This window comes from Sander lucioperca, chromosome 12 (assembly GCF_008315115.2).
Source record: "Sander lucioperca isolate FBNREF2018 chromosome 12, SLUC_FBN_1.2, whole genome shotgun sequence".
NCBI lineage: Eukaryota > Metazoa > Chordata > Actinopteri > Perciformes > Percidae > Sander > Sander lucioperca.
Genome location: NC_050184.1, coordinates 29,538,012 through 29,561,113, shown reverse-complemented (window position 1 = coordinate 29,561,113; position 23,102 = coordinate 29,538,012). Strand labels below are relative to the sequence as shown.

Here is a 23,102-nt window from a genome sequence, read left to right as displayed (position 1 = left end):
TGTGTGTAAACTCCTGCGGAACAAAAAAAGGAAAGAGAGGGCCAGTCAGCAGCAGAGGAGTCCGGAGCGCAGCGCGGACGCTTCTTCTTCTCTCCTCCCCCTTCAGACCCCGCCGCTCCGCTCCATCTCTCCGTCTCTCTCTCTCTCTCTCTCTCTCTCTCTCTCTCTCTCTCTCTCTCTCTCTCTCTCTCTCTCTCTCTCTCTCCCTTTCTTAAATTGACATTGGTCTGGCTCGAAACATGATAACAGAAAAGCCTTCCTCCGCTCCGCGTTGTCGGACTGTCCTCAACCCCGATCACTTGAAACTCAAATAAGCAGGAGTGAAGAGGAAAAAAGGGATCGCACAGTATCCTATCAGCAGCTGCTCGGAGGGAATAACAAGATACCTTTATACCACACACACACACACACACACACACACACACACACACACACACACACACACACACACACACACACACACACACACACACACACACGTGCTCTTGCGCATCGTAGATCTTAGAAAGTGCTCGTGTTGAACTATAGTGAAAGTTAACATGTATATGCACGCTTTGATCCGCGCAAGCCTTGGATTTGTAGGTTTCTGCTTGGTCGCCTTTGTCCAACAGTCAGCTTCAGGAAGTAAGACCACTCAAGGTAAGTTTTCAGTCAAACAGCTTTTTTTTTACTGCTGATGACTGGGAATGTGCTCTTTTTTCCAGACTGCTTGGTGGCTAATTGGTAGATTTCTTAGATGCTTTTGGAAAGCCGGTCATGATGACACTTGATCAGTTGTCTAAACCAATGCAACTTCAATAAATGTGTATTAAAACGAGTTAAAAGCAGAGTATTTGAAAAATGTAGAGGGTAAAAGTGAAGTGTTTGGAGACTCATTGATTTTTGATTCAAGCAGGCTCATTCTGATGATCCACTGACTTATTTTGCAATCACTTCATTGCTTTTTTGTTGTGTCAGTATACTTGGTTGCTTGTATTTATGCAGACTTGAAGAAAGGAAACATAACACAGCTTAAATTGAGTTTCACTGAGACTTTTCTGTCGTCAGAAAACAGTTGTCTTTGATCTTCAAACAGCATCAGCAGTGTGAACAGTTATGTTTCATAGCTATTCCTGCAGGTAATTGTAGTGAGACTATGAGGAGGTATTTGTCACAGTCCAGACAAGTATTTGACACTGGCCTGTAACACACACATGGAGTCTCTGTCTGTCAGACACTGCAGCTACAGTGCCGACCTGCCCCGCCGGCTGCCCTCTTGCTCTCCTGTCTTGTGAGAAATTATTCAGACCAGACAAGGGCAGTATGAATCAAAAAAAAAACTCTGGCACCTTACAGGAACAAGAAAGACATGGCGTTACACACTCAATTTCCTATCCGCTCAGCCTTTCCTCCTCCAGGTTTTCATCACTTAATTTTCCCACAATACAAATGCCAAGCCAGAGCTGCCAGAAGTATTTGCATGCAAAGACACATCATGGTTTCTGTGTGAGTGTTGATTGTGGTCGGTGATGTTTCGCACACACAAAAAGACATCTCTAGGGCGGTCGACAAGGCAAAAAGAAAGGGGGTGGGTGACTATTTTGCATCCTGGGTGGTCTGCCCCCACTTGTGGGAAAACTCAATATTTACATTTTGCAATTAGAACTACTTTTTTCTCACTTTATTTTCCACAACATCGATTACACACTTCCTTGGAGTGTGGAATGCTGCTGTATGAGTGCTGGTCTGTAATGGCATGCACCTGTTTGTTGGTCACCAAGTGAAACGCCATAGACAAACTACTTGTTAGGCTTCTCCTCCAGTTCCTGTTTATCAGTGCAAGGCGAGCAGCTCTGCAGTGATATATCATCCGTGTTTGGCTCCGGAGTTATTTGTGAGCATATTTTGTGCCTAACTGAAAAGACATATCGTGTTTGACATTGGTGGCAACTTTGTGGCACTGACAAGTCTGCAAGCTGGGAACAATTTTGAAAACTGACGAAACAGATGAACAATGACTAAAACAAATGCACAGTTTGTCATCTCAATATTTATTCAATGCAGATGTTGCCGTCAAGAGTCTTTGTCTTTCATCAGTGTCAGTCTAATCATGGCACTGTGTTTCAGGCATCAGTTATTACTATAGGAAGAAAAAGGGAGCTAGAAAGCAGTGGAATGAGGGAGGGAAGATTCAAGGATGTGGTGGAGAGAATGACAAAGAAGGGAAAAATGAGACCAGGGAAACAGGAGAGATTAAGGGTGCAGAGACAGACAGTGAGAGAGGAGGTTTCTTAGTGAGCGAGCAGCAACAAGCGAGGAAAAGAGAAGGAAAGGAAAGAGGGGAGCCATAGACGTCATGGCAAATCACTTTCCCTCGAACAGAGTCAGGAGCTCTTGGTTAATGCAGCGGCACCAAGGCAACGGTTGGTGTGGGGCTGACATGCTGCTGTGGCTGGCTATGTTGGTGTAACCTCTGCTCCAGGGCCTGGGGGTCTAAAGACACAGGGCTGCCTGAGCAGGGAGGAAGGCCAGATCCAGGCCCGGACACACTGTGGGAACCGAGCAGCCTTGGCAATATGAGGCCCAAGTGACGGGGAAGCTTACCTAGAGATGCTGCCTGAATCTCCACTATGAGCGAGATGCCCGCCACCCACCCACCCCCAACACTCACCCCTTTCCTTTTTCTTTTTCACCCAACTCTTGCTTTGTTTGCTTTGTCCTTGCTTCCTTTCCTTTGCACTTAATGAAGTAGCTGTGCTTTTTCTCTGTCAGACATAAGCAACGACTGCGTTACACCCACCGTGTCAGAAAGCTCGCTGTCAGCCCCTGTGCTATTTATATTTTTGCAACAAAAAAAGACGTGCACAGTTCCCCTCTGTCCTCTTCAACGCTTTCCCCAGTCCTGTCCGGCCCACTTTTGTTGCTTGATAGAAGGCTGAATATGTTGCAGGTCCGTGTAAGCAAGCATGGAAGTGTCGCTGTATGTGTGTGCATTTGGTAGTTGGGACAGTGAGAGAGTATTTGGGCTGTGTCTGTGGTCATTTAGACAGTTCTTTGAAACTGTAAGTGAAGCCATATAAAAGAACCATTTAAATGGGGCTTTTATTTCTGCCCATGGCCTTGAACTTCTCTGAATGTTCGCTGTTTAGCAGAAAGAAGGAGAAGGAGAAATAATAAAAACTGACAGGCGGACAGAGACTGCAACACTGTCTTCTATGAACATGGCCAGTCATCTCTCTTTAACATTTTGACACCACTTTGGCGCTCCTCTTTCATCACCTTCCCTCTCGTTTCTCAGGCTGTGTGGTTTCTGCCTTGCCCCTGAGTCCTGACAAGCGCCTGCAGTGGTATTTGTCGAGCTGTTACACTTATCCCCTCAGAGACTGGATGTGCCTTAAAACAAGCAGACGCAAAAGTCCCTATATGCCTGCCAAGGTACCGGAGCACAACTTTTGGCAAAGTAATTTTTTAACAGCCTGCAAATGGAAGATGTATTCAGGTCAGCCAGGAAAAAAATACTTCTCCCATCCTCATCGAGATGCTCTGTGACTTTGAGAAGTTAAGGACTTTGTGGATCAGGACATTGTGGTTTGGATTGCTCAACTAAAGTGATATGTCACCCTTTAATTTCTCCTATCCGTTTCTTCTAACTATGTAAACCCAATTAAAGCAGATGAGCTCCTAGTCTCGCATTGCCAGCCCTATCTCCACAGCGCTGTGGAGTAAGGTCTGGCTACACCAAGCATACATTCCATTATAGGAGGAAAAAAAAACGCTCTGGGTTGTTTGCATTTCTTTAAACCAATCACAATCATCCTGGGAGGTGCCAAGCTCCGGACGCAGCGATGCTGGCTCTGCAAAATGGTCTCGTTAAGGAACTTGTTTTGGTGAACTATTTGCACCCCGCAAAAGAAAACGCCACATACAATATTAAATGAATTTAACTGTTCACACAATACAGTATCGTGAGCTACTTAAATTAGCTGGATACATAGTTAAACCTCATTTTCTCTCACCAGTGTCGCCGTGTCTAACTTCGTCCACTGCAATACAATTGGTCCCAAAATCTCCCTGTTAGATAGTAAATGCTGTAAACATATTCCTTGTAAATCTTTACAATCATTCCCCGAAAGAACCAAGCAGGCCTGCCTTGTTGCACGATCCATATTTTCTTCAAAACTTGCCATTTTCAGCGTGTAGCTTGATAGCTCCAAGTTTGTTGTTTCCCGAAGTGAACAGAGTTTGAGAACGGCTACACACAGAGCGGAAGGTGAGGGACATCGCAGTTATTCTGGAAATGTACTTCCATTGATCGAGACTAATGAGCTCCTAACATATACATACTTTTCCCTAAACAAAATGTTCTCTCCTGTCTCAGTATGTCTTTTCTCTCTCTGCAGCAGGCATGCGGTGTCATACAGTTGTGCTCTCGTTATGATCAGAGTGTCTGAGGCAGGTTGAGCCTCGGGGTAGCCCTCGGTCACTCGCTGATGAGTGGGTGGAGGGGATCGATTCCAGCTTCACTTTAACACTCGGCAGACACACTCCGAAAGCATCTGCCTGACAAGTGGTGCTCCAGTACCACTGTACATGTTGTTACAGAGCAGCCGAGATAGCAGAGAGATTATTATCTTGACATTACTTGAGTGATGAAAACACTTGATAACAATTCTGTCCAAGAGCAATGCAGTATAAATCACAAAAAACGACTTTGATCTGTAGGTGCGTTGAGGACAAGTGAATGTGTATGACTGCGATGAGTGATTTTAGACTGGATAGAAATGATTGCACTTAGCAGGCAGAAGTGCTTTCACTTCCCAAAATGAGGCTCCCTTATAGACAGAGAATCCTTTAAAAACGGGGAATGGTTGAGGTTTATCATGCCTATTTCTTTTCTTTTCTAATTCCCTGGCTTCAGTGTGGCCAAGCTGCAGTTTGATACAAGCATTTTAGTTTAGTTTTAGGGCAGGCAGGCTGCAGCTACGAGTGAGGACCATGTTTACAGGCACATGTAAAGTCGAAGCTGTCTGGTGCAAGCTGTGACCCAAGGCAATTGAGTGGGCCTTCGTTCTGGACAGTTGCTCACTTTCATCCTGGCCGCTGGAATGTAAAACCAAGACATTTTCCTCTCTGCAACAGAGTGTCAAAGATTCTGGCCTCAAGAAATGTGACTTCCCTACTCAAGGTTGTGCCTTTCCAAATGATATTAGCAGTTAGTCAATCTATTTCCCCTGGTAATTTGTAATGAGTTCCACATTTGCTAGAATGTCTTTCATTGTTAAGAACATGAGAAATAGATTATCATTCCACTCTGTTGAAAAGATACCGTTTTATACTGTATTTCTATTGAGCAAATTAAGAATTTATCTGTGTCACATAAAGGGTTTCCAGCATTAATTTAAAGGAATAGTTCAACATTTTAAGAAATACACTTATTGTAGTATATCAGAAGATTTATACCACTCTCATGCCTTGATGTTAAATTTAGCCTGGCTAGCCTGGCTCTGGCAAATGGCTACAAAATACACCTACTAGCTTACTCGGCTCTCTAAAGCTCACTAATTAACACATTAGACGTTGTTTGTTTAATCAGTCCGTTGACCTGAAGTCTCTGCTGGTTGCCTGGCAACTGCTCAAAGTCAAGAAATAGTCCCACACATAACCTCCCTGTAAAATTGTGAATGTCGTTTTTACACTCATGTTTTTGTACGGATTAAACAAATTAGTTATAACGAGTTATTAGGTTCTGGTAGATGCATTGTTAGGAATGTCTTGATCAAGTTTTTTTTTTTCCCTGATCAGTTATTTAATATTTATTGGGTGTCTGCCGATACCGAGTCCCTATTTAATTCTTCTGTTTTCCTAGATAATTCAGTTGCACAGTACCAAAAGTACATTGAAGGTATTAAAATAAATTCAATGTAAATGCTTGGCAATTGAATAGCTCTGCAATACATTAAGACAAAAAAAATCCTCCATTCAAGTTCTTAATGGGTTTTTCTACAAAATAAAAAGTAAACAAACTTAAACTGGATTCTGTTAAGTGTTTATGTTATAGGTGCCGTATCGATATTGAACGCAGCTCTACTAGCGCCTAGCGAAATGCTTGCATTGCAGACATTACAAGTGGCTGTTGGACATTTGTTTTCCAATTTAAAATATTTACACACTGCAGAGATTTAAGCCGCATTCTGCCACAAATTGTGCTTTCCGTTTACGACGCGTAAGACAAAGGATCGGGCTTAGGTTCGTGCTCAATATAGCCGATACGGATCAGTTAAAAAATGCCTTAATAGGACATGGTACCGATCTTTAACATCCCAACATAGGACATCCCTATGCATTTTGTTACCATTTGACAGAGCCAGGCTAGCTATTTCCCCCTCTTACCAGTCTTGCTGCCAAGCTCACTGTGGCTGCTGGCTGTAGCTTCTATTCAACAGACCGATATGAGACTGGTGTTGATCTTCTCATCTATCAACTCTCCGATAGAAAGTAAATAAGCGTATTTCCCAAAATTTGTTTTACTTGTTGTAAAGTGTCCTGTAGTGTTTCAGTGTATGTCTGCATGGATGTGTGTTTGTGGTCAGAGATCATCATTTCGGCTTTTCCTTCAACTTGCATCAAATTCTTTTCGTTTAACAACTACCTTTAATCACAGTTACTGTTTCACTTATGTTGTCCCTTGACTTATGTTAGGTCTGTTAGGTCACAGCCAAACGATATAATATATAATAATATTTCCTTTATTTGCCAAGTTTATTGCACATACGTGGAATTTATCTTCTGCATTTAACCCATCCTAACTAATCAGGAGCAGGGGGCAGCCCTAGTCCAGTTAAACCCTAACCTGTGGACACTGCAGATTTGCTGCTGCTCCCCAGGGGAACCCATCGGCTGTTATGATTCATCTGTCATGGTACATTTTCTCCTTTCCTCAAGCAGAAAATCACCTTATCAGCAGCTAGCGAGGCCCCTGTGACCACTATTTGTCACCTTATTTGGAATACTTGCACGGTTGACAAAGCTGTAGATTTGCTGTGCAACAGAAAAGTAGTTTAAATCACCCAAACGTTACCAGGAACACCAGGGCAACTGCTTTAAATGCAACACCCGTGTCCAATGATTAAAAAAAAACAAAAAAAAACTTTTGAACCCTCACACTCAGGAGGAAGAGTGCAGAGCTTGTTTGGAGCTTGTTTATTTATCAAGACTTTAATCTGAACAATATGTTCCAAATGAGTCCTGTAATGCTTCTCTCAACTGAGGCATTGTGGTTAAATTTAGAAAACTCTCTCCTGCTCCCATCTCTTCCACTCTTTCCCTCTCACTCTGTCAGTGGCCTTTGTTCTCTGTGCAGATGCGGCACTGTGCTGACAACATCCCTGTTGGTTTCGGGGGAGGATGGAGGCAGTGTTGACGGCACTCTGAACCCCCCCCCGCCCCAATCTTAAACTCACCTCCACAGCCCCCTTTACAAGTGCTGATGGCTGGCTGATGAGCCTCAGTGCCGTCCCTCAGCCAGCTGCAGCGGCTCTTAACTCATTATTCCTCTAACCCCCCACCACAAAGACTTGTTTTTCTGTTTCATTACTCACTGATTGGGGATACTATGACTCAGGAGAAGATATCAGTGGGACTGTCATCTCAGGCTCTGTACTTTCCCAGGCCCACGGCTGACGCTCTACCATCCTCTACTATCTCCTCTTTCGCCCTTATCCCCGCTCCCCCGTGTGACCTCTCGGCTGAATAATGGGGCTGCGTCTCTCTTTGAGAGTTTGGGGGAGTCAGCGAGGGACGTCATTAGGCTGGTCTGCGGTGGTCAGCGTTGTCGGAGGGGGGTTGGGGGTCAGAGAGAGCCTTGTTTACAGACTGTGTGTGTTTACATTCCTGGTGGTGAGCGCCAGCTTTAGAGACTGCTGGAAGTGAAAGGAAATGCTCTTATTCTGCTTAGTAATGGAAAAATCCAACCCAATACATCAAGGAATCCAGATCCAAATAAAAAAGGCTAGTTATTTATTTGGTGAGTTCTGGCCAATGCATTCTGGGTAGAAAGAGGGATGACTTCACTGATGAATTTGAGACTTTCCTAATGGACAGAGGCATGGGAAAAAACATATGAGCCTCTGCAGTATTTAATCACCCCCGGTGAACTCCAGATATATATTTATTGCAGACTGTAATAGCTTATACTGTTGATTAATGGCAAGCACTGGTTGTTCATGGCTCTTTTGTTTTAAATCATTACACCATCCGTCATCCGGCATTTGGGCTGCAGCCAGGGATTAGTTTTATTATCGATTAATCTACCAATTATTTTTTCATTTAAGCATTTGGTCTATAAAATGTTAGCAAATAGTAGGAATAAAGTTCCCAGAGCCCAATGTCCTAAAATGTTTTGTCCAACCAACAGTCCAAAGATATTCAGTTTACTATCGTAGAAGAATAGGAAAACAAGAAAAACATTTTTTTTCTCAATTAATCAACAAAATAGTTGCCAAATAATATGCTGTTTATAAGCTAAATGATTAATCAGCTAGTCATTGTAGCTCTACAGGCATTCAGCCCTTTTTAGCATCATCTGCAATCATCACAGTATCTGATTTACTGTAGTATTATATGGTTCACCTGTGTCATTCACAAGTTTAAATTTGGTACTTCCTTTGTCCAGGTGTCTGAAATATTGCAAGAAATGTGACTGATGAGAACATTTAGTAATTTTTAAAATGACTTGCACATTCTTAGAATGAACAGACAGGGGCATGCTTTGTGTCAACTAGTCTAGATAAGTGGGTGTCAGTTGGTGGAAATGTGAGTGCAAGAACTTTTGAATTACATTTTTTTTTAATAATACACAATGTCAACAGTTAAATATAATTTTTTATAATTATACATAAACCTATGTAAAGTCGCCAGACATGGCATTTTGCTGCACTGTTTAATTATAGGGCACACTTTGAATTTAGCCACTAATAATAATTTGATGATACACAACCATGTTTTACAGAAAATATGCAGCAGAAAGACAATTAGAGATGTGAATATGGAAAAAATAGATAGATACTTTATTCATCCTGAAGGAAATTTTAGGCATCCAGTAGCTTAGACAACCTTAACACAACAAACACATACACACACATACAGTCATGTGAACAAATTAGGACACCCATGCTAAAGTTGACTAAAAAGATCAGTTGGTAGCCATAGCTGGTTTGATTTACATTGAGAGATGATTTTATGGAAAGTACCCCATGCCAATCTCTAGGTATGGTGAAGGGTATGTGATGATGTGGGGCTATTTTAATTCCAAAGGCCAAGGGAACTTTATCAGGATGCATAGTATCCTGGATCCATGAAATAACTGGCCTTTCAAAATAAAAGTCTGCCTGCCTCTATGGGAATTTAACATAGGGGTGTACTAACTTATGCCCCCTGTATTTTAAGGAAGAACATTTATTTATTTACGATACATTATTCATTCACAAAGAAAATTGGTGTCCTTACAGGTTGGATTTTTCCTCATTTTTTTTAATTAAGGCATTAAGATCAATTTCCAAAAGATGATTTTTTTAATTCTTTTTTTTATTCTTCTTTTTAGTCAACTTAAGCATGGGTGTCCTAATTTTTTCATATGACTGTATATCACACATACATAAGAATAAAAATAACTAGAACTGCAAGCAGTTATGACGGGGCCCAAGCCACCCACGCCAGTTGCCCCCGACGCCCCGGGGAGCGCGCGAAAGCGGAACCCGAAGCCGGGCGACGGGGAGGCAAACGTAGGGTAAGTATCAAGAGGTGCGAGCCGCGACGTCATACTTTACTACTTTGTAGCAAAATTCCTTGAGTAAATTTTGGTCAGGTCCATCTGGAGATGCTACGTACCAGGTTTCGTGCTGATCCGTCGCACGGCCTAGGGCGAGTTCGAAAAAGTTGGTTTTGTGCATTGCGCGATATTGTGCACACATATTGGCGTGGCCTATATCATGTGATTCAGCTTGATTCAAGGAACATGTGGATGTATGGTTTTCTAATGTGCGATGTGTAATGTGGGAGTTAAAGGCAAAAAAAAAAACATGATAGCGCCACCTAGTGGTCCACATGTGTAATTTTTTGGTAGGTGTGGTCCATGACCCATTGTCTATCTATCCTGTAAATTTAAAGTTGTTCACGTTAGTGTAAGTACTAAATTTAGACGTGGGTCCCATAGGCCACGCCCACTTTGACCCCTCAGTACCCCACTCAAGGGTTGGCCTCAGGAGTGGCCCTAGATGGTACCCAACAAATTCTGTAAAAATCGGATGAGCGGTTCATGAGATATAAACTTTTTGTACTTGTAGCGCCCCCTAGTGGCCAATTTTTGTATAATGTGTGGGTGACCTTCAGAGTGTCATGTCAAACAAGAATCTAAAGTTTGGCGTTGATGGCATTTATTTTGGCCGAGATATGGCAAAGTTGGTGTTTTCATAGTTAGCTACACAAATGTGTTTGTGTGTAATATGCGCAATTTTTATCCTATCAAAATTATTTTTATTAACCTTTTGTCCGGCCCATCTGGAGATGCTACCTGCTAAATTTCGTGCCGATCGGTCGCACGGTCTAGGAGGAGTTCGAAAAAGTAGGTTTTTGATAAATCGCGATTTTTCACGCATAAAAGTTTAGGCGGAAATGAACGTGGCCTATATCTCGTGATTCAGTTGGATCCAGAGAACGCGTGGATGTATGGTTTTTTAATGTATGGTGTACGGTGTGGGAGTTATAGGGCCAAACGTGTTTTTTCTGCTATAGCGCCACCTAGTGGTGGAAGTGGGTCTATTTTTGCGCCTGAGGTCCTTGCGGAGTTCTGGACCATTCCTGAAACTGCCAACCCCCCACTAGGGCTGAACGATTTTTGAAAATAATCTAATTGCGATTTTTTTCCCAAATATTGCGATTTCGATTCGATTATTTTTTTAAGCTTTGTCTTCTGTATTATTCAACAAAGACAAACAATAAATCATTTTATAGTATGAACAACACACAATTACACACTAGACAGTTAAAAAAGTAAAATTATAGTATATACACACACACACACACACACACACACACACACACACACACACACACACACACACACACACAACAGTGTATTTTTTTTTTTTACAGTGCAGAGGAGCTGCCTCCAGCCCCTCCCCCTCGGGAAGTTGCGTGCTATGTGTGCACTTGTTCAGAGAGGCTATCGTTGCGTTAGCTAGTTGCTGGTGTTCTTGCCGTGGGATTAACTGTACTAATAAAACCGTTGAAACACCGCGGCCACGCTGCTGTGAAAGCTCCCCGAACGTCATTTATCAGAGTCTGGTTGTTACCCCTCTCAGTGGCAGCTCCTCCACTCCATATCTTTATAACGGAGCTAACCGCTAACCGGAGCTAACCGCTAATCAGAGCTAGTTGCCAACCGAGCCTTCAGTTCTGTTCTTCAGTCTGTATCCATTAACTGCACGTATGGACTCGAACCAGAATAAAACCCTTCATTTTATTAAAATGGCTGTAAAAGTTTTAAACTACAACTCAGAGTTGTTTGAATGACAGAAATCAGTTCAAGGTACGACGTAGCATTAGCGTGCTAAGTTGATGCTTTCTCTGCGGAGTGCAGACTGATTTGCTCTTGCGAGTCATGTGACCAAATCGCAGCCTTTGCGATTAGGAAATCGCGTTTTAACATATCGCGATATTATCGCAAATGCAATTAATCGTTCAGCCCTACCCCCCACCATGTACGGTTTAGGCTGAGTTTTAGGCGGAGAAGAATAATAATGTATGATTAATCAGTAGAAAAACAATAGGGTTCTACAGCCCTGCTGTGCGAACGGCATAGCTTTGCTATTGCCCGTTCTTGCAGACTCGGGCTTGGACCCCTAATAATAAAAAACACTCACAGAAATGCAATGACCATGATAAGGTGCTATGGTAGACTGTGTGCAATGTTGATAGTGCAAAAGTGAACAGTGCAGGGATTGAACAGTGCAGTATATTATTATTAAATATTAACTATGACTATGAAATATTAACATAATAACATTAACATATTAACTGACTGATTGAATAAGAATAAGAACAATATATAACAGGGAATAAGTTGGCTGGTAATGCTGCCATCTTTTTCATTTACCAAGGTTGCAATCTCAGCACAACATTTATTCTTGTTTTCAATAATAATCAAAATGGCATCGTGATGATTAATTGACCAGTCAATCGGCAGAAACTGAATCGACAACTATTTTTCAAGCTGAAATACCAAACACATGCTGGGTTCAGCTTTTCAAATGTGAGGACTTATTGCTTTTATTTGTCATACAGTGTATGATAGCACACTTCATATCTTTGGGTTTTGGACTATTGGTTGGACAAGGCAAGACATTCAAGATGTCAACTTGGGCTCTGCCAAAATATATTGGACATTTTATAGACAAAATGATGAATCGATAAAAGACTGCAGATAATTTGATAATGAAAATGTTTTTGGTTGCAGACCTTCATCCAACAATTGGCTGAATTATAACTGATTCACTCTTGTCATTACAACTCACATTGTCTGCTATCAAAATATTTGAAATTATTCAGGGTTAGTTGCAGGTCATGTGATTGATTTTATATGTTTTCAGTGACAAATATTTTCCAGGAAAACTCCAAATATGCCCTCACATGTTTCCCTTACGTGAAGGAAAAACCTTTGAGATATTTGTATTTTGTGCTCTGGCGTCCTCTTACACAGTCTGATTGAAATACAGTAGGAGCAGTGATGGAGAGGCCATCAAACACTTGATATGTCTGTATATGAGAAATGTTTGCATTAGGTGATTATGCTGTCTCACAGCATTTAAACGAAGCATATATCCAGTCAGTTCCAGCCTACTGAATTTCACATTTCTGAGCTTTAGTAGTTAATGCCTGCTGCACAGCTTACACAGAGAACCATTCACTTTATACCTCAGTTTGACAGGAAACAACTAAAAATATCACACTTGTGCTGTAATTCCTACGTTGCCATCGTTATAGTCAGTACTCTATCTGGTTAAAGCAACCACCAATGAATGTAATTGCTGTGTGCAGAGGGGAGAGTGTCATGTCAGTTAGCTCTGGTTGTATAAATATAAGGTATACAGCTGGACTAAGTGCCACCCTTTCCGTATATAAAATATGCTGTATGAGGCCAAGAAGTCATTAACAGTGGAGGACACATGCCAAGAAGGGTGAAAAATCCCTTAAAAGGTACAAATGAATTTCTTGTCACTTTGACTACTTATGGGAAACGGTTACAAGTTATGCTCAATTATTCGGTGTGGTATGTATTAGACTTCCGACACTTAGAGTAGAGTGTGTCATGTCAGGCTCTCCCTGCGCTCTCTTAGTATTACTCTATGATTCACTTAATTACTGTAATAAGTGTTTTTCTTCTGGAGGTGGTCCGGAGGTCGGTGAGTCATAGTCTATTAAGACCACACATGCTAAAAGAAAAGGCACAGCACCAGATGCTTGGTCTATGATCAAAATCACAGAGAATCTCCATTATTTATTTAGAGAGTTTGAGTCTGAGATAGGTTTTATAAATGGAGCAAGGTGAGTCCACTTGCTCTTTACTCTGCAGTCTGTTGTCACTGTCTGTTTTATTGGAAAGCACACACGATAAAGACATCAATAGATTGAAGAAGCAGATACAAAGGTCTTGTATGTGTTGGTTTGAGTTAGCCGATCACCCCGAATACACATTAATTATATATCAGTGTACTGTATACAGAATCAGACAGTTGTAGAATAAAAAAATAAAGCAGTACATTATTATTTTGGACTGAAATAGCTGAGCGAGTTCTTGGAAGAAAAACATCTTAGAATATTACAGGGTCACTATTTCCACTTTGTTTCCATAATTTCCACTTTTGTTCTGCTGGAAATTAAAAGGGTGCATAGTTTAGGGACTTGATTAAAATGTGAAATGAAGTGATGAATGAATACACCAATTCAATCTTAGGAAATATATTTTGCACAGAATGAACATGCAGAAATATAAATTAGAGCTGCAACGATTAGTTGATAAATCAATTTTGAAAACTGACTGCAAAAATGCCAAAGATTTGCTAGTTTTATAGTTTTAGCAGCCCTAATACAACTAAAGAGGTACTCCAGCCTTTTACCATCGCACTTCTACAAAGTCGGGGACTCCCAAAAAACATTAAAAAAGAATTGTCAAAACATTTAGAGACAATTAGCCTCTAGTATGGGTCACACTTTAAAAACACTAACTCCTACATTTCCCATAATGCCACTCAATAACGTCTTTCATTCGATTACATCATCAGGGTTATTTTGTTCAAACTTTGGAAAACTGACTGAGGGAGTAGTACTCCCTCAGTCAGGAAACTGAACTTCATGTGTAAAATTGGTGGAGTCCCCCTTTAAGGAATATACAAACATAATAAGGTCCAGTCATTACTGTCATTGTGTCACACAACTAATAGACATAAATAATAGACAATCAGTAAACATAAATAATAAAAAGGAAGTCCTGTGCACTCTTGGGTGTAAACAAGGTAAAGGCATAGATAGTCTTTCAGCATGTTAACATGATATTGCTCTCCTTAAACTCAGCTTGCATGTTTTTTTTCATTTTCCCTTTGGCCTCAGATTAATCTGAGGCTTCATGGTTGGTGGACACAAGTAGGGAGGGACCCAGGGTTTTGAAGTTGTGATCACAGTTTCTGAAAGCACAGGATCAGTCAGTGGTCATGATTCCTAAACATTTAGAGTGTGTGAAGGATGAGTGTAAATATCCCGAATGGAAGCAGTTGATATTTTTATTCACAACTTTTTAGAGGCTTGCTGGACAGCCAACAGTGTGTCCCTTCATTAGCTGAAGGGGATCTGGGCAAGAGGGGGGAGAGATGCTAAATTTTGTGTTAATGTTGACGTCTGCATTTCATCAAAACCTTTTTTTTTGTCTGCTGCCCAGTCTGCTGCCCTGCACATTTTGAAAAACCCAAAATTTTTACAGTGTGCTGTGATAATGTTGCAACAACCAGCCATAGTTCCTGTCCTTTCCACAACCTCGTCCTTACTTCCTCTTATTAGTGCGTACCATATATAGCACTAGATGTAGACACATTCAAAACGCTATTATTAATGTGATGCATTGTGCATATACTACTTTTTTACAGAATCTAGCAGTTTTGATTTGGTTCAAGCATATGTAGTAGCATTATGGCTGCATGTGGGTACATTATTTGTATAAATGTGCTAATTTTAAAGTCCCCCTCTTTCCAAAATTAGTTTTGCTTGTTTTGTGTTACTTTGACGTTTGAGCTGTGCAGAATGACGTATGTGCAGAGTTTCATCTACTGAAAGTTTCCCTATGCTCACCTTTTATATCTGAGAATAAGATGCATACCTAACGGCATGACTTTATGACATCTCGAATAGTTTGGAGGCCAATTGAGTGATGACTTTTCAGTGAGCGACATCTTGTATCCAGTAGTGTTCAAAGTAAGAAATGGTCAATAGATTCTGCATTATTGGACAAAGGTGAAAGAGTAGATTTTGAGTCATTTTAAGAATTTTTAACAAGGTAATTAAACTTATTAGTGGAAGTAACAAATTAAACCGAAATTATTATTAAAAGCTGTCATTTTATTTGTCTAAAAACATGTCTGGAGGAGGATTATGTAGTTTACAGGAACATCGGACATGAAAAAAAAAATATATATGTGGTCGGAAACAATTTTCTTTCTGTTTCACTGATCTCAAATCAACACCCAGGAAATTAGCCACTTTTCCAGGTTGTTGCTTTGTTTTACAACAGATGTGTGAGTTAAACATCATATCATCAAATGGCTGATTTACAGCCAGTAGATAAAAGCAGTGCTACTGTCTGTCTTTCATACAGTACAGCCATTCAGACTCTCTGCTCTCTCTGCTGCTTTGAGTAATTATCCTGACCTTAACCCCATCCTGCACAACCACAACCCTAAGTATAGTGTAAGTGTGGTTCTAAGATGGATAATTACAATACTTGTCCCTTTGTAATTATACGCAGTACGACAAACGCTGTGATCCCAAGAACACCGTTTTATGGACTTGAACCCAGCACCCTTCCTCCTTTGCCGCAAGGAGCTCCTGAAAATGAAGGATTTCATCTGAAAATGCTTTTGTCAAGAAAGAATGTTTTATCTCTAATGCGAAACCGCAACTGTTCAAATGTTGCAACAAATCATTCTGTCAGGAAAACACAGCTGAATAATTTGCTGCCCCTCGCTGACTGAATGCATCACTTGGTCCATATTTTTTGGACTATTTTATTTTGAAGTTGGCTGCAGGCAGCGCGAGTAAAGCTACACCTTTGGGTGTCCCAGCTCCACTCAGTCTATTTCTGTATCTGAAGGAAAGGTGATGGGTTGGAGGGGGGCAGGTTTGGGGCAAAGCAAACAGTGAGGGTCTCAACACTCAAAGTAAACATTACCCTATGTTTGAACTACACACCTTCGGCCTTACAGTTCTCCCACACACTCGTGCTCTACCCTCTGAGTTTTATTCCTGCTAACACCCCCTCGAGCCAGCCCAGCTAAATACACTGCTTATCCCATGGCCTTCTCATAAATCAGAGAGGAAAAGCACCTCTGACAGGGTCTCACCTCCACGGCCAGCAGCCCTTAGCCGGCAGCTCTGACCTACATGTAGGGGCTACTTTGGAATAAATGGACTAATGGGTTTTCAGAGTAACTTAACTAATAACCATCTCTGAGGACATTAAGATGTTTTATCCAGCAACTTTAATATAATTATAATAAATCCCATTTACAATATATGCTAACCTAGCCCTGCAACCCTCCTACCGCCACAAAAGTCTGCTTTGCTGAGTCAAGAGCATGTGACGATGCATTTAGGGATGTAGGAGTTTGACACACGGCAAAGTTTAAAGTTTTATTGAGCATACAATAGAATAGCATGAAGTGAATCGGTTTCAGGGGAGAGAGAACATGCTTCATTATTGTACGACTTGTTTTCATCCAACAAAATCATTGAACTCTGTGAATGTCAGTGGCTTTAAAGTGCATGAACCAGAGGAGAGCTGCGACAGCAGCAATATTCAAAATGACACATACACCGGAGGAAACTGTTTAAACATCTGAGCATTGCCCAACTTCTCTTTCTTCTTTGGTTTTCTTGTTTTGACTTTGTTTATTCATCCTTGTCTCGAAGCGCCGGTTTCATCCTCCGCTGCCTTAACTTGTTCCCAACAACTGTGATTTCTCAACACAAAAGAATTAAAGAAACTCTCAATGAAAAACACAATCTTTTCATCTTGGGCATGAGTCAATTACCAGAGCAGCATTACTGAGCACGCTGCATGTTTTTTTTCCTCAAGCGTTCAGATGATCATCCTCTGGACTGAACATAAGGATATATTGATTCTGACATGTTTATTTCCACGGCAAAGACATGTTGGGTTTCCAACTAGACCAGCACATTTAGGTTTGTCGTCCATGTGTCTGTTGGAAATTTTCCATGAATTTTTATGGGAGGATTTTCTAAACAATGCTTTGACAGACACAGACTATTATAGTTTGTGGGCCAGGATCTCTTAAAGTGCCCATATTATGAAAAAAATCACTTTTTATGGGATTTGGGGTGTTATTTTGTGTCTCTGGTGCTTCCACACACATACAAACTTTGAAAAAAATCCATCCATGCTGTTTAGAGTGAGATACGGTTTCTGAATGTGTCCTGCCTTCAGTCTCTGGGTGAGCTGTTCAAAATCGGCAAACGAGCAGGCTAACCGCAACCATTAGCTCATAGCGTTAGCGTTAGCATACTAACGCTAATGCTAATGCTAGCATGCTAACGCTAGCATGCTACCTCGTTCTCAATAGCAAAGCACTGCTACAACACACACAAGTTCACCATAATCTACAAAATAAAAAAACTACTTACATGTGCGCCCTCATTTAGAAGTCTCCCAGCTAATCCTGCCTTGTAACTGACCGAAGTTGTAGAAACAGCCTTTCTTTTACTGTCTATGGAGCTAGCTAGCTGACATGATCTACATCTGAGCTACTGCACATGTGCAATCAAAGACAGTACAGAAGAAGAAGAAGAAAAGAGGTCTCACTCTGTAGCTAAAACAGAGACCAGCTGAAAAGAGGAGTTGCAGCAGTGAGAGAGAGCGGTGCAGTACAACAAAAATATGGTGTTTTTCAGTGTTGGGAGTAACGCGTTACAAAAGTAACGCAATTACAGTAATGTATTCCTTTTTGCTGTAACGCAGTAATATAACGCATTACTAATTAAATTTCGGTAATATTATACTCGTTACAATCTCAGTAACGCGAGTTACAACGCATTTTAACGCAGCATTTAGTGGTGCATTGTTTTTTTTAAGAATTCACCAACACCGCGACACATTTCTTCACAGGAAAAAAAAAAGCTGTATTATTTTCCTGTCGCTGTATTCGATGGTTGAGATGACTGCAGAGACAAATACATTTGCGAGATGGATATTATTTTCAGGAGTTATTACGCTGCATTGAAGTGAGCTGTCCTGTTTCTGTTCCCGTGGTCAGAGCCAGAACAAGAGACGGTACGGACAGCATGTATGTCCCAACAGGTGACGGTACGTCAGCGGCTGACAGATATAAACATGTCGGGAATTAATGATGAGGCTTGCTACACGTAAATATCATTGCATTTTATCAGCCGTGGAGAGTAACTCTGCCTGTAGTGGAATGGCTTCGAATGACGACCAAAAGCGCTTGTCTTTTACTGTGACCATTTACTGTTCAATATGTTGCAGTTTTACAAACAAGAAAGTGAACAACTTGAGCCTGACGGACATGTTGCATCCTGGTTGCATTTCAGTAAGCTAGCAAGAGTAGGCTACACAACAGATAACTTCCGTGTAGCATACTTCAAAATAAAAGCACTTCCTGTGACTATTCGCAGTAAAACTAAATTACTGTTAAATAAGGTTGTGTAGGCTACCCTTTCACAAACCAGCTGTAAATCAAGTACTGTAAATAATGTAAATAGTGAGTTTTAATCACACTATAATTGAACATTTCCTTTAGAGTGTTTTAAACTAAACAACATGAATTTCTTATTCAAGTGCTATAAACAAACATTTTACAACAATGCCGTACTTTTAATTGAGTACTTTCATTTTCTCCTACTTGCCTATTATACGTTTTACTTATCTATTTTTTTTATAGATTTAGTTACTTTGCATATTTATATTAATTATACAAAATATGAATAATCTATGATGTATTAAAGTGGATAAATAGGAGACTTTATTGATCCGGTGGTGAAATTCACAAGCTAGCTGCCAAATCAAACTTCCCCTGTTATTTTGGTGAAAGTCACTCAAAAGTAATGCAAAAGTAGTGTAACGCATTACAATTCAGAGACAGTAATATTGTAATATAACTAATTACTCTCAAATGACAGTAACTAGTAATCTATAATGTATTACATTTTGGAAGTAACTTGCCCAACACTGGTGTTTTTTGAAAATGAAACCATGTAAACCTATTCTGGTACAACCTTAAAATACAATTATGAACCTGAAAATGAGCATAATATGGCTGCTTTAATTGTTTTTATTTCATTTTGTGCACCTCACATCAAAGGCAATGGGAATGTGGGAGTCACAAATTGCTTGTCTCATTGTGTCCCAGTTGATTTGCAGATCTTGGTAAATGGGTCTCTCACTGTAGGCAAACAAGTTATTTTTACATGTTCGTGAAGTAACATATTCACTGTTGGAGAATTGTTAGCTGGTGCTGTAACTGTACTATGCTACAGAAATTGAAAGTTAATATTTGCACAAAGATGTAGTGCAGATTTGCCAGCCTTTTATAGATTGGAGGGAGACTTTTGAGGATGGAGCAGCTTTTACACAGTTGGTTACATAATTGAGGTGGTTTTACCAAACATAGAGGCTGTTTTGTTTGTTTTAAACCCTAAATGCATAGCAAGCTGCTCTCTGTCATAATTTAAAATTTAACTGAAGTCATTTTGTATCATAAGATTGCAGTTGCATAACATTAGAGCTACTTACAGCCCAATATCTGGTGCCACTCTTTTGCACTCAACAATTGCCTGAAGTAATAACAGCATCAAACTGTTCTGGATGCAAAATTGACTTGAGAAAATATCCCAGAGTTTTGGCGGAAACAAATATATAATTGACAGTTTGTCTGCAATCTTTGTATATTTGTGTTTTAATTTCATCATTAACCTTTAAACTGATGTACGCTGTCAATCTTTGAATTGTACTTGCAGTTTCCGACTTCAGACGTGTTTTGAGGTGTGTGTGTGTGTGTGTGTGTGTGTGTGTGTGTGTGTGTGTGTGTGTGTGTGTGTGTGTTGCCTGAGAGTGTGTTTGTGTTTGCCTTAAAGTAAGTGAGAGGCGGCAACCTTGTAGACTGGAAAGATAAAGTGAACTGATGCTCCAGAAGGGAACATTAATAACAAGATGAAAATCGGGTTTCTTTGAGTTTCTGTCATAATGAATATTAATTACAACAGAGACTTGGCACCAAGAAAACTGACAATAAGACAGATATTTTGTTGTGATTAATGCCTCCTCTATTGAAAAACACTTCCTCACATTGCCTCTCTTATTCTTATCCTGGAAGACAGTCTGTAAAGAGAAAGGACCCAGGCTGCTTCTCCGGTGAATCCATATTGTTCTCACATAATATAAATCAATGCCGGGCTCAGGCAGCTCTTGGATCACTAAATGGCTTTGTGCAAACTTGGCAAGAGAGGAGCCACAACTGTCCCAGGTGCTATATTTCTTACTGAATGTTGCACATAACTTTAAACACTATACAAACACATAAAACCTGACAAATCTTTACTAGAATGATACAAATGTACAAAAACACCTCAGCTGGTATTGCTTTATTTGGACAGCTCATTGTTGATGCTCAATTTTTGTATTAGGTGACAAAATGCAGATGTTAAACATTTTGACAATTGGTACATCTTCACAGACTATAATATTTTGAAACCTATAACCTCGACTCAGACATTTAATACTCTTTAGCAAAGCTAGCATGGCTCTCAGGAGGGTAATGTCGGGCTGTCTACCACTTTGGTCCAGACTGAAATATGTAACTATTGGACGGATTGATGGTCCCCAGAGGTTGAATTCTACCAATTTGGCAATTGAATCCCTTGACTTTTCCTCTAGAGCCACCAGCGAGTTGACATTTTTGGTTTTTAGTGAAATGTTCCGACAACTATTGGATAGATGAAATCCTGATACAGGTACATGTACAGATTTGTAAATTACCCCCTTAGGTTGAATTATCAGCACTTTGGTAGTCTATATCCATGACGTTCCACTTCCGGGATTGCTCGTGTTCTGCCGGAAATTCGGATGTCCGTTACCTCCTGCTTTCTTTGTGTTGTAATTTTAAACTCCGGTGGATTGATGAGGACTATGGTTAACTGCTCCTCAGTTCTCTGCAGGGTAAATCCAGACTGCTAGCTAGACTATCTGTCCAATCTGAGTTTTCTGTTGCACGACTAAAACAACCTTTGAATGTACAACAAGTTCCCTCCCGAGGCTATTTAGCAGCGGCACCGTGGCTCAGCTCGGCGCTTGGCACCGTGGCTCAGCTCGGCGCTTGGCACCGTGGCTCCGCTCGGCGCTTGGCACCGCCCAAGACGAATGTGATTGGTTTAAAGAAATGGCAGTAAACAGCACATTTTTATCCCATCCCGGAATGCTGTGTGGACTAGCCAGACCCTCCTCCACAGCGCTGTGGAGGAAGGTCTGGCAATGCTCGACTACCACTTTGGTAATCCCTTAACCCTTTCATCAGAAATATTATTTTACAGTATTTTATATTATTTATTATTTATTTTTTCAAATGACTGTCCTTATCTACAGTAGCCATATGGATTGAACCACCCAGCATACTGTTGAGTAAGGCTCTGTACCAGGGCTGTTAGCATTCTGACTTTAGCTTTAAACACAAGTACAGCTTCACATAGTCTGTTGGGGCAGAAACATGGTCAAAGCAAATATGCAGACACTAATGACAATGCCTGGCCAAGATGGTAGGAAAAATGTCAGTCTTCAAGGAGGTGATGTAGAGCTCACAGCATTTCCATGGCCACAGTAGTAAACAAACATGGCGTCTGTAGCGGAATGTGTACGCACAGAAGGATGAAAAATTAAAACATAGACGATGGGATGTGTGTCAGAATGAAGAGGTGATGCAGTGTCATAAATATGGACATGTTCAGTTAAAGAATCTTTAAATGGGCAGCAAAGGTTGCTTTGTACAGAAGTGAACACAAACAGAAGGGGGCAGCTTTCTCTTGTTGTTTCATGTTATAGCGGCCCCAGTGGCAACGCTCCGACTTCAGCTCACGCTTGCGTCTAGTTACGATTTTCAGGTGACATTCTCCAGAACGCAACATGTGAAATCGATCTTGTGTAACTCTAAGCGTCTGCATTCACGTTCTTGCGTGGACCACGTTTCTCTCCTTAGTCTTGTTAAATCTATCCTTGATTCAGACACTTCGCTTCACTCGCGTCAAAGCAGGATGGGTATGAATCTGACCGGGTAGCTTTGTGTACCTTCTCTCGCAATACCAGCATTAACAAACTGCTATTGTGATGTCTCCACTATGTTTGCATCAGGGTGTTCAAAATCCTTGTAATGGATATATTAGGTTCTAAATTGTGACTCTTGTGAAGAGTTTTGTGCATTTTGCACCATCACTGTCCACAGCAGACTGCATGCCCTCTAGGAATAGGCAGATATAGGCAATATGCTAAGCTCAGGGGTTTTAGGTTGCAGGTCATTTCCCAGTGGGATCAGCCGGCTCCTGCAGAGGGCTTGTGATAAGAGTGGATATTGGAAGCTATGTAAACCTTGTTAAGCTGCCCTTCCCCTGTGCGCAGGGGGTAATCCTAAACACCTGGGCTAGTTAACTGGGATTTGGTGGGATTAGGGGCTCCATGAGGCAAACCTGATCATGCTTCTGGTTAAATCCATTTTCATTCTTATCTCATCACATTCTTTCTTTTATAATTCAAACTCAATCCAGCACTTACACAACAGTTACCTTTT

The 23,102-nt window shown here is 40.8% G+C and overlaps 1 protein-coding gene across 2 annotated transcripts in view; it reads left to right on the top strand.

Moving 5' to 3' along the window:
* Positions 1 to 70: 70 nt before the first annotated feature.
* The window catches only part of scube3 (signal peptide, CUB domain, EGF-like 3), an 84,462-nt gene continuing 61,430 nt past the window's right edge, over positions 71 to 23,102 (top strand). For both annotated transcript variants that reach the window (XM_031316725.2, XM_031316724.2), the window contains exon 1: positions 71 to 639. In XM_031316725.2, coding sequence (XP_031172585.1) covers positions 540 to 639 — 100 coding nt within the window. In that variant the 5' untranslated portion in view covers positions 71 to 539. The remainder of the gene's footprint in view (positions 640 to 23,102) is intronic.